The sequence below is a fragment of the Lagenorhynchus albirostris genome, chromosome 18, assembly GCF_949774975.1.
Source record: "Lagenorhynchus albirostris chromosome 18, mLagAlb1.1, whole genome shotgun sequence".
Lineage (NCBI taxonomy): Eukaryota > Metazoa > Chordata > Mammalia > Artiodactyla > Delphinidae > Lagenorhynchus > Lagenorhynchus albirostris.
Genome location: NC_083112.1, coordinates 52,053,306 through 52,065,462, shown reverse-complemented (window position 1 = coordinate 52,065,462; position 12,157 = coordinate 52,053,306). Strand labels below are relative to the sequence as shown.

Genomic DNA, 12,157 nt, shown 5'->3' with positions numbered 1-12,157 from the left:
GTCTTAGCAGTAATTAAAGATCCAGAATGTAGAAGAGTTAAAAATTAACTACAGGTACTATTCTGAAGTGGAAAATGAAAGGACATGGTATGTGGTTTTACTCCTACTTCAAATATAGAAGCAAAAATATAGACATCAAACAAAACTATAAATCTTGATCAAAACTGTATTTTTAAATTCCCCTCAGTAAAGCAGTTAAACATGCCTCAGAATTTTCTTCTCAGGAATCTACTTCCTTGTTGAATTCATGTGCCTTTTCGTGTTTTATGGATATCTAAAATAGAATCAAAGATTCGACATTTTAATTTTTTTAAATCACAAACTATCATTGAATTAAAATAAAAGCAATGGAAATGCCTTTTTTTTTTTTTTTTTAAAGAAGATGTTGGGGGTAGGAGTTTTATTTATTTTTGCTGTGTTGGATCTTCATTTCTGTGTGAGGGCTTTCTCTAGTTGTGGCAAGCGGGGGCCACTCCATTGCGGTGCGCGGGCCTCTCACTATCGCGGCCTCTCTTGTTGCAGAGCACAGGCTCCAGACGCGCAGGCTCAGTAGTTGTGGCTCACGGGCCTAGTTGCTCCGCGGCATGTGGGATCCTCCCAGACCAGGGCTCGAACCTGTGTTCCCTGCATTAGCAGGCAGATTCTCAACCACTGTGCCACCAGGGAAGCCCGGGAATGCCTATTTTTATCAGAGTCAAAATACATTTTGAGAATTTCAACTATATGTGACTTTCTGTCTGCAAAGCTTTTCTGATGCATAAAGAATCTATGTATCTACAGAATTTTGAGTATAAAATTTAAAAGCACATTGGCCTCACTCTAGCATATGTATGTGTTTAGTGTCTCTGTCTACCTGATGGCTATGCAATGCTTTTTCAGGATGAAATAGATTGTCTACAGAAAGAGGTAGAAGACCTTAAGAGTAAAAATCTCAGCTTGGAGTCACAGATCAAGACTATTCTGGATCCTTTAACCTTGATGCAGGGCAACCAAAATGAAGACAAACATCCAGTTGCAGATAATCCAAGTAAAATTGACCCAGAAACTGTAGCAGAGTGGAAGAAAAAACTTAGAACAGCTAGTGAAATCTACGAAAAAGTGAAAGATGATGTGGAAAAGTTGAAGGAGGTAAGTTGTGGTTGTTTTTAAAATTCTGTAGTATTTTAAGTACCTTCAAAAGTATAAGTCACCATATTATTTTGAGTCATCATTAGATGATTTGGGGGGAAAGGACAGAAATCCCTGGATGAGCATTTATAAGAAATAGGAAAACTTTTTCTCCTTAAATGTTATTAGCTGCCAAGAAATACCAGGTGGTTCCATTTGTGACTATAATTGGACTCTGTAGTGCCTCTATATGAATTTGCATCTTCTTGTGGAAGAGTGACATCAATTTAAAGGATGTATTTCTATTCCTCTCATTGTGGTTTGGCTTAATTTTGTTTTTTAGCTTATGTTAGTGACTACCCTGTATGCATAAAGACAAACACCTGTCCATTTCCCTACCTATAAAATGAAAGGTTTAGACCATATCTTTTCTAGCACTACCATTCTCTGATTTTTTTTAATATTGTAAATAGTTAAATATTTAATGACTGCTTCCAAGAGAGCTGTGAGTAGCTGCTTTAGACTACTCCATGAAAGAGAATGTTTGGCTTATGAGGCAGGTTCATTTTTTTCAATTATTCTTCCATCCATACAACAAGATAAAGAAAGCATAGGTGAAAAGGGCAAACCTCTAGGATTTTCCAGTCTAGGAAAGGAGATGAGATCCATGCTATCAGCACTAGAGGTAATAATCAAGTGCTGTAGAGCTTTGCTGGCCAAAGGGACTAGCCTTTAGCTTGACTTCAAGTTTATCCACAGTGGAGTCTTGTGCTGAATAGAGATGGTTTTGTGGTATCCAGGTCCACAACCACCCATTCAGCCTATGTGCATTCTCTTAAAATACTGTTACTGTGCTGAATTACTAAACCCTGCCTCCTGAAATCATTAATGCTCCATATGATATTTTAAAGATGTGCTACCACATACTGATCTTCAGTGAGGTTAAGTAGCAGAGAAGTATCTGCAGCTTAGTGTGAATACTAAGTCATACGCATGTGTAAATAAATGCCATTTAGGCTCAGAAAAGGCCACGATGAGACAAAGAAGGGAACTTAGTGCTTTTAGAGAAAAAAGAAACTACAGACATAATTGCACTGAGTTTGTTACAAGTTTAGGGGAAGTGTGTAATTTCTTTGGTTTTCAGTAGCCAACATTATTAGCATTTTGTCTAAGAAGAGAAGAGGACATGAAAAGGAAATACAGCTGGGAAGTCACAGTATTTATCTATCAGCCATGTCCCCTGTAACTTTTCTTCTTCCTGAACCATCAGTAAGTTCTATAGGGTCTCTTTTATAGTTATTGAATTGCATTTAAATTTTTGGTAATAAATGTTTCTTAGAGCATGAAGATGTGTATGAAAACTTTACACTGGGCTTATAAGAGTGGTATAGGGAAAAAAAAAAGAGTGGTATAAGAGATGTATGTAAAAGAGAGCTACATAAAATACAGTTTTTCTTTGTTCTTTTAAAGGTCATGTGTTAAATTCAATACCCAGAGCTACCCTGAGACCTCACAATTATCTGGGATATTTAATAAGCCCATTTTGGATGCCCAGTGAAGATATTAGGTAGAATTAGGCAATAAGCTGGGACATAAATAAATTTTAAAATGCAGCGGCAAAACTTGAATGTAAAGTACAAAATAACAACATACTGTAAATCAAATATAGGAGTACTAAACATTCAGAATAAAGGAATACCTAGAATGAGTGAAATGGACTTTTTTTCTTTGAAGTTTTGGATTGTATCTTATTTTTTTATACAGCAGGTTCTTATTAGTCATCCATTTTATACACATCAGTGTATATATGTCAATCCCAATCACCCAATTCATCACACCCCCACCACCACGCCCTGCCACTTTCCCCCCTTGGTGTCTATACATTTGTTCTCTACATCTGTGTCTCAATTTCTGCCCTGCAAACCGGTTCATCTGTACCATTTTTCTAGGTTCCACATATATGCATTAATATACGATATTTGTTTTTCTCTTTCTGACTTACTTCATTCTGTATGACAGTCTTTAGATCCCTCCACGTCTCTACAAAAGACCCAGTTTCATTCCTTTTTATGGCTGAGTAATATTCCATTGTATATATATACCACATCTTCTTTATCCATTCGTCTGTCGATGGGCATTTAGATTGCTTCCATGACTTGGCTATTGTAAATAGTGCTGCAGTGAACATTGGGGTGCATGTGTCCTTTTGAATTATGGTGTTCTCTGGGTAAATACCCAGTAGTGGGATTGCTGGGTCATATGGTAATTCTATTTTTAGTTTTTTAAGGAACATCCATACTGTTCTCCATAGTGGCTGTATCAATTTACATTCCCACCAACAGTGCAAGAGGGTTCCCTTTCTCCACACCCGCTCCAGCATTTGTTGTTTGTAGATTTCTGATGATGCCCATTCTAACTGGTGTGAGGTGATACCTCATTGTAGTTTTGATTTGCATTTCTCAAATAATTAGTAATGTTGAGCAGCTTTTCATGTGCCTCTTGGCCATCTGTATGTCTTCTTTGGAGAAATGTCTATTTAGGTCTTCTGCCCATTTTTGGATTGGGTGGTTTGTTTCTTTAATATTGAGCTGCATCAGCTGTTTATATATTTTGGAGATTAATCCTTTGTCCATTGATTCATTTGCAAATACTTTCTCCCATTTTGAGGGTTGTCTTTTTGTCTTGTTTATGGTTTCCTTTGCTGTGCAAAAGCTTTTAAGTTTCATTAGGTCCCATTTGTTTACTTTTGTTTTTATTTCCATTGCTCTAGGAGGTGGATCAAAAAAGATCTTGCTGTGATTTATGTGAGAGTGTTCTTCCTATGATTTCCTCTAAGGGTTTTATAGTGTCCGGTCTTACATTTAGGTCTCGAATCCATTTTGAGTTTATTTTTGAATATGGTGTTAGGGAGTGTTCTAATTTCATTCTTTTACATGTAGCTGTCCAGTTTTCCCAGCACCACTTATTGAAGAGACTGTCTTTTCTCCATTGTAAATCCTTGCCTCCTTTGTCATAGATTAGTTAACCATAGGTGCCTGGGTTTACCTCTGGCCTTTCTATCTTGTTCCATTGATCTGTACTTCTGTTTTTGTGCCAGTACCGTATTGTCTTGATTACTGTAGCTTTGTAGTATAACCTGAAGTCGGGGAGTCTGATTCCTCCAGCTCAGTTTTTTCCCCTCAAACCTGCTTTGGCTATTTGGGATCTTTTGTGTCTCCATACAAATTTTAAGATCTTTTGTTCTAGTTCCGTAAAAAATGCATTGGTAATTTGATAAGGATTGCATTGAATCTGTAGGTTGCTTTGGATACTATAGTCATCTTCACAATATTGATTCTTCCAATCCAAGAACATGGTATATCTCTCCATCTGTTGGTATCATCTTTAATTTCTTTCATCAGTGTCTTATAGTTTTCTGCATACAGGTCTAAACCTACCCTCAGTAGGTTTATTCTTAGGTATTTTCTTCTTTTTGTTGCAATGGTAAAAGGGAGTGTTTTCTTAATTTCTCTTTCAGATTTTTCATCATTAGTGTATAGGAATACAAGAGATTTCTGTGCATTAATTTTGTATCCTGCTACTTTACCAAATTCATTGATTAGTTTTAGTAGTTTTCTGGTGGCATCTTTAGGATTCTCTGTGTATAGTATCATGTCATCTGCAAACAGTGACAGTTTTACTTCTTCTTTTCCAATTTGTATTCCTTTTATTTCTTTTTCTTCTCTGATTGCCATGGCTAGAACTTCCAAAGCTATGTTGAATAATAGTGGTGAGAGTGGACATCCTTGTCTTGTCCCGGATCTTAGAGGAAATGCTTTCAGTTTTTCACCATTGAGAATGGTGTTTGCTGTGGTTTTGTCGTGTATGGCCTTTATTATGTTCAGGTAGGTTCCCTCTATGGCCACTTTCTGGAGGGTTTTTATAATAAATTGGTGTTGAATTTTGTCAAAAGCTTTTTCTGCATCTATTGAGATGATCATATGGTTTTTATTCTTCAATTTGTTAATATGGTGTATCACATTGATTGATTTGTGTATATTGAAGAATCCTTGCATCCCTGGGATAAATCCCACCTGATCATGGTGTATGATCCTTTTAATGTGTTGCTGGATTCTGTTTGCTAGTATTTTGTTGAGGATTTTTGCATCTATATTCATCAGTGATATTGGTCTGTAATTTTCTTTTTTTGTAGTATCATTCTCTGGTTTTGGTATCAGGGTGATGGTGGCCTCATAGAATGAGTTTGGGAGTGTTCCTTCCTCTGTAAATTTTTGGAAGAGTTTGAGAAGAATGAGTGTTAGCTCTTCTCTAAATGTTTGATAGAATTCACCTGTGAAGCCATCTGGTCCTGGACTTTTTTTTGTTGGAAGATTTTTAATCGCAGTTTCAATTTCATTCCTTGTGATTAGTCTGTTCATATTTTGTATTTCTTCCTGGTTCAGTCTTGGAAGGTTATACCTTTCTGAGGATTTGTCCATTTCTTCCAGGTTGTCCATTTTATTGGCATAGAGTTGCTTGTAGTAGTCTCTTAGGATGCTTTGTATTTCTGCAGTATCTGTTGTAACTTCTCCTTTTTCATTTCTAATTTTATTGATTTGAGTCCTCTCCCTCTTTTTCTTGATGAGTCTAGCTAATGATTTATCAATTTTGTTTATCTTCTCAAAGAACCAGCTTTTAGTTTTATTGATCTGTGCTATTGTTTTCTTTGTTTCTATTTCATTTATTTCTGCTCTGATCTTTATGATTTCTTTCCTTCTGCTAACTTTGGGTTTTGTTTGTTCTTCTTCCGTTAGTTCCTATAGGTGTAAGGTTAGATTGTTTATTAGAGATTCTTCTTGTTTCTTGAGGTAGGCTTGTGTAGCTATAAACTTCCCTCTTAGAACTGCTTTTGCCACATCCCATAGGTTTTGGATTGTCATGTTTTCACTGTCATTTGTCTCTAGGTATTTTTTGATTTCCTCTTTGATTTCTTGAGTGATCTCTTGGTTATTTAGTAACATATTGTTTAGCCTCCATGTGTCTGTGTTTCTTACATTTTTTTCCCTGTAATTCATTTCTAATCTCATAGCGTTGTGGTCAGAAAAGATGCCTGATATGACTTCAATTTTCTTAAATTTACTGAGGCTTGATTTGTGATCCAAGATGTGATCTATCCTGGAGCATGTTCCATGTGCACTTGAGAAGAAAGTGTAATCTGCTGTTTTTGGATGGAATGTCCTATAAATATCAATTAAATCTATCTGGTCTATTATGTCATTTCAAGCTTGTGTATCCTTATTAATTTTCTGTTTGGACGATTTGTCCATTGGTGTAAGTGAGTTGTTAAAGTCCCCCACTATTATTGTGTTACTGTCGATTTCTTCTTTTATAGCTGTTAGCATTTGCCTTATGTATTGAGGTGCTCCTATGTTGGGTGTGTATATATTTATGATTGTTATATCTTCTTCTTGGATTGATCCCTTGATCATTATGTAGTGTCCTTCCTTGTCTCTTGTAACATTCTTTATTTTAAAGTCTATTTTATCTGATATGAGTATTGCTACTCCAGCTTTCTTTTGATTTCCATTTGCTTGGAATATCTTTTTCCATCCCCTCACTTTCAGTCTGTGTGTTTCCCTAGGTCTGAAGTGGGTCTCTTGTAGACAACATATATATGGGTCTTGTTTTTGTATCCATTCAGCAAGCTGTGTCTTTTGGTTGGGGCATTTAATCCATTCACGTTTAAGGTAATATTGATACCTGTTACCATTTTCTTAATTATTTTGGGTTTGTTCTTGTAGGTCCTTTTCTTTTGTGTTTCCCACTTAGAGAAGTTCCTTTCACATTTGTTGTACAGCTAGTTTGGTGGGCTGAATTCTCTTAGCTTTTGCTTGTCTGTAAAGCTTTTGATTTCTCCATCAAATCTGAATGAAATCCTTGCTGGGTAGAGTAATCTTGGTTGTAGGTTCTTCCCTTCATCACTTTTAGTATATCATGCCACTCCCTTTTGGCTTGTAGAGTTTCTGCTGAGAAATCAGCTGTTAACCTTATGGGAGTTCCCTTGTATGTTATTTGTCTTTTTTCCCTTGCTGCTGTCAATAATTTTTCTTTGTCTTTAGTTTTTGCCAGTTTGATTAGTATGTGTCCTGGCCTGTTTCTCCTTGGGTTTATCCTGTATGGGACTCTCTGTGCTTCCTGGACTTGGGTGGCTACTTCCTTTCCCATCTTAGGGAAGTTTTCAACTATAATCTCTTCAAATATTTTCTCTGGTCCTTTCTGTCTCTCTTCTCCTTCTGGGACCCCTATAATGGGAATCTTGCTGCGTTTAATGTTGTCCCAGAGGTCTCTTAGGCTGTCTTCATTTCTTTCCATTCTTTTTTCTTTGTTCTGTTCCACAGCAGTGAATTCCACCATTCTGTCTTCCAGGTCACTTATCCGTTCTTCTGCCTCAGTTATTCTGCTATTGATTCCATCTAGTGTATTTTTCATTTCAGTTGTTGTATTGTTCATCTCTGTTTGTTTGTTCTTTAATTCTTCTAGATTTTTGTTGAACATTTCTTGCATCTTCTCAATCGTTGCCTCCATTCTTTTTCCAATGTCCTGGAGCATCTTCACTATTATTATTCTGAATTCTTTTTCTGGAAGGTTGCCTATCTCCACTTCATTTAGTTGTCTTTCTGGGGTTTTATCTAGTTCCTTCATCTGGTACATAGCCCTCTGCCTTTTCATCTTGTCTATCTTTCTGTGAATGTGGTTTTTGTTCCACAGGCTGCAGGGTTGTAGTTCTTCTTGCTTCTGCTGTCTGCCTTCTGGTGGATGAGGCTATCTAAGAGGCTTGTGCAGGTTTCCTGATGGGAAGGACTGGTGGTGGGTAGAGCTGGCTGTTGCTCTGGTGGGCAGAGCTCAGTAAAACTTTAATCCGCTTGTCTGCTGATGAGTGGGGCTGAGTCCCTTCCCTGTTGGTTGTTTTGCCTGAGGTGACCCAACACTGGAGCCTACCCGGGCTGTTTGGTAGGGCTAATGGCGGACTCTGGGAGGTCTCATGCCAAGGAGTACTTCCCGGAACTTCTGCTGCCAGTGTCCTTGTGCCCACGGTGAGCCACAGCCACCCCCCACCTCTGCAGCAGACCCTCCAACACTAGCAGGTAGGTCTGGTTCAGTCTCCTATGGGGTCACTGCTCCTTCCCCTGGGTCCTGATGCACACACTACTTTGTGTGTGCCCTCCAAGAGTGGAGTCTCTGCCTCCCCCAGTCCTGTCGAAGTCCTGCAATCAAATCCCGCTAGCCTTCAAAGTCTGATTCTCTAGGAATTCCTCTTCCCGTTGCTGGACCCCCAGGTTCAGAAGCCTGACGTGAGGCTCAGAAGCTTCACTCCAGTGGATGGACTTCTGTGGTATAAGTGTTCTCCAGTTTGTGAGTCACCCACCCAGCAGTTATGGGATATGATTTTATTGTGATTGCGCCCCTCCTACCGTCTCATTGTGGCTTCTCCTTTGTCTTTGGATGTGGGGTATCTTTTTTGGTGAGTTCAAGTGTCTTCCTGTCAATGATTGTTCAGCAGTTAGTTGTGATTCCAGTGTTCTCGCAAAAAGGAGTGAGAGCATGTCCTTCTACTCCACCATCTTGAACCAATCCTGGACTTTTTTTCTAATGTTTCCAGGGCTAAGTGAGTTTTGAACAATTATGAAGCCAGTGTTGAGAATGCAAAATATAATAGTTAGCTGAAGTCTTCATTACTCTTTTAGGTGCAACAAATAGGCAGAACTCTCCCCTTTGTAACTTTACCCACCTGATTCTCCTGAAGTTGAAACTATCTCTGATAGTTGAGGAACTAGCCAGCCCATAAAGAGAATCTTAGAGAGCCACAGGACTGGTGAGAGACCTTGACAGAGGGGATGGGGAAAAGAAATCAAATGAGGTTCTAATTTAAGCCTGTCATTCATCACCAAAAAGCATTCACTAAGTGCCTCCTCTTATGAGGGCTTAATTCATTGTTTGTGTGTATGAGGAAGTAAATTACTTTTCCTGTGTCTTCAGAGGGGCAGTAATGGTATTTATCAGTCACTTAAAGAATTAACCCTCCACAGTCTTGGTTGGTTTGCACCCACGAAGATAAGCAGGTGCTCAGAGCTCAAAAGGAACCTAGATGAGTCTAAGTGAGAGAGTTAGGCTTGGTGCCCAGAAGAGTGTCCTCTGTCCTGCTTCTCTTGTCATCCTCTTGGGGTATTTGTGTGTTGAAGGGCAAATAATATAGTCAGAAGTTCTAGAAATTATTGGTCAGATTTTTAAAATCTGTTTTCAAGTTTTGTTGGTTTAAACCTCTTTGTTGACAAATGTTCTTGTGACCCCTTCACTTTGAATGTTAATGTTCTAGTCAGACAATGAATTCCTCTTGCCAGGTTGGTAAGATTGGTTCCTAGTCTAGGGAGTCTTATTTTTTGTTGGAATTGAAAAACACAATGACTAGGGGTTTAAATGAAGTAGCTTTTAAGAAGACTACAATAGACACACTACTTTTTGGGCTGTCAAGAATCAATATTGAGCTTCTAGATTTCCTAGCAATTAATGTTTTGTCATGCAGTTTTTAGGTATCATAGAATTCAAAAAAGAAAATCATACTTGGGATTTTTTTTTTTTTTTTTTTTTTTTGGCGGTACGCGGGCCTCTCACTGTTGTGGCCTCTCCTGTTGCGGAGCACAGGTGCCGGACACGCAGGCTCAGCGGCCATGGCTCATGGGCCTAGCCACTCCACGCCATGTCGGATCTTCCCGAACCGGGGCATGAACCCGTGTCCCCTGCGTCGGCAGGCGGACTCTCAACCACTGCACCACCAGGGAAGCCCAGGATTTTTTTTTTTAAATCAAAAGAGAATCCATAGAATTTATTAGAAAACATTGATTCAATTCTGAGAGTCCCAGAATTTGTGAGCCAGAGCATTTGAGAAAGCTATTTTGAAGAAAGCAAGCTATGTTATCACTAAAAACTATTTTTAAATAGCAACCAAAAATCAATCTCATAGCTCAAGATTCTTAGCATTAGTTTTGTGAATAATTGCATGTGGTATAATGTTATCATGCTTAGAGTATTCAGTTATGTGAAAAAGGAAAAGAAAAAAACATATTTGCCATTAGTTTAGTCCCTTAATGACTCTAAGCTGACTAACATAGTTCCGTTTATTTCCCTGGATAGGGGATTTGCAGAGTGCTTGGGGAATACGGATTAAAAATGCTTGGTTGTGTTCACAGTTTCACAAGTCATTCCCAACGGTGATTTTAAGCTTCTGAAGACATGTTCTAGTATTCAGTTTTCTGATATTGTTGCTCTAAAGAATACAGATGGCTCATGTCATTATTTTTACAAGGCACTTTTGTTTTAACTTGTGCTTAATTATTTTCAACATTTTTTTTTTCTAAGGCAAATAAAAAATTGAAATTGGAAAATGGTGGCCTGGTGAGGGAGAATTTACGACTGAAAGCTGAAGTTGATAACAGATCACCCCAGAAGTATGTATTTTGCTAACAGAGCAATGTTTCAGGTTATGTCAATGTTTTAGAATAAGCTGCTGTTATAGTTTGTGTTTGTCATTTGACTCTTTTCATTGAAGCATGTAAGTTTAAATAGAATGTCTTACCTCTAAACATCAAGTGTATACTTATGTTACTGGTAAAATCTTAGTCATAGTTAAGACTAGTGTTGAAGAAAAGATTTCCCTCTGATACTTTTTCTGTATCTGATTAGCAAGAGGATTGTTTTATGTGACCTAAGATAGGTGAGCCTTCACTTCGTTTTACATGTAACTGTTTAGTGGTCCTAACAAAGAGTAGGGAGAGTAACATAATGCCCTTTAGATGTTTTCTGAAATAATCATAGTTAAAATTCATATAGGGCTTTCTCTTTGCCAGGTACAACAACCTGTGATGTAGAACTATTATTATTCTCCATTTACAGATGATGAAATGGAGGCATAGAAATCAAATTAATATTTCTAAATCTGCACTGCTAGTAAGTGGTGGAAATAGGATTTGAACCAATGTAGTCTAGCCCCGGAATGTGTGTTCTGTTACATTACATTGAAAACTATTAGACTACCCATTATACTAAAAAGCCTATCTGAAATAGAATTTTAAGGCATCATTTGTTGAATTTTGGACTGATTTGAACTATACAGTTAAATGAATTTATTCTTTTATGATGGGATAGTTTTCACTCCATTCCAAAAGGTAAGCAGTTGGAACTATTGACCCACTTAACAGTTAGTTTAAAATGATAAGAAACCATTGAGAGTTAAGACTTGAAGATTTGAGAAAAGATGGGAGACAGTGCTTAAGGTTATTTTTCTGGGGAAAAAAATGACAAGTGAAAAGAGAATATGGCCCCCATCCCTCTGAGGAGTGGCATATCAGAACTCCACACTTTTCCCATCCAACCATTAGACTTCATTTTTTCCTAATGGAAAAAGACAAAGACAGGCATAAACAAACAGTGGAAATTTATCCTACCAGACGTAGTTCTCTGCTTGTCATTTGAAAAGGAGAAAATATTGCCTTCAGTAGAACAAGTGTAGTACCCAGAAACAGTACAAATAAACCATAATTACTCAAAGCAGAGATAACTAACCAATAGACAAAGAAGCATAGCTTTTACTTTTAAGTAGTTCCTTCCCCTTTTTGCTTTCACTTCAGATAATGTTGTACTTTGATGAATTAGTGAAATAAACTTAAGAAGTGTTGCCATTATTATATGGCGGTTTGAGTCTCTGCTCTTCTCATTTATTGGCAGCTCGCCTTGCCAGTCATAGTAATGCTTGTCCATTAGCCATTTCCCACGGCAGGCTGAATGGAACTAAAGCCATTTTGTTTGTAGCTTTTATTTCTTGAAAAGTTGCCCACCAGATTTCAGATTTAATACTAGCCACCAGGATGTGTGTTTTTAAATAGCCATGACTCCTACCTGATAAACAACTGAAGAATCTTATCTAAAGAAACCTCACTGCTGTCTATTCTAACAAGCAACCACACTTCTGAATCCCATATAACTTTGGGATTTGCTATCTTTAACTTCCATTCCTTCC

At 37.8% G+C, this 12,157-nt stretch overlaps 1 protein-coding gene across 1 annotated transcript in view; it reads left to right on the top strand.

Moving 5' to 3' along the window:
- Positions 1–12,157, top strand: part of OBI1 (ORC ubiquitin ligase 1) — a 45,331-nt gene that overhangs the window by 13,690 nt on the left and 19,484 nt on the right. The window contains exons 4-5 of the mRNA XM_060129260.1: positions 880–1,128; positions 10,501–10,589. Coding sequence (XP_059985243.1) covers positions 880–1,128; positions 10,501–10,589 — 338 coding nt within the window. The remainder of the gene's footprint in view (positions 1–879; positions 1,129–10,500; positions 10,590–12,157) is intronic.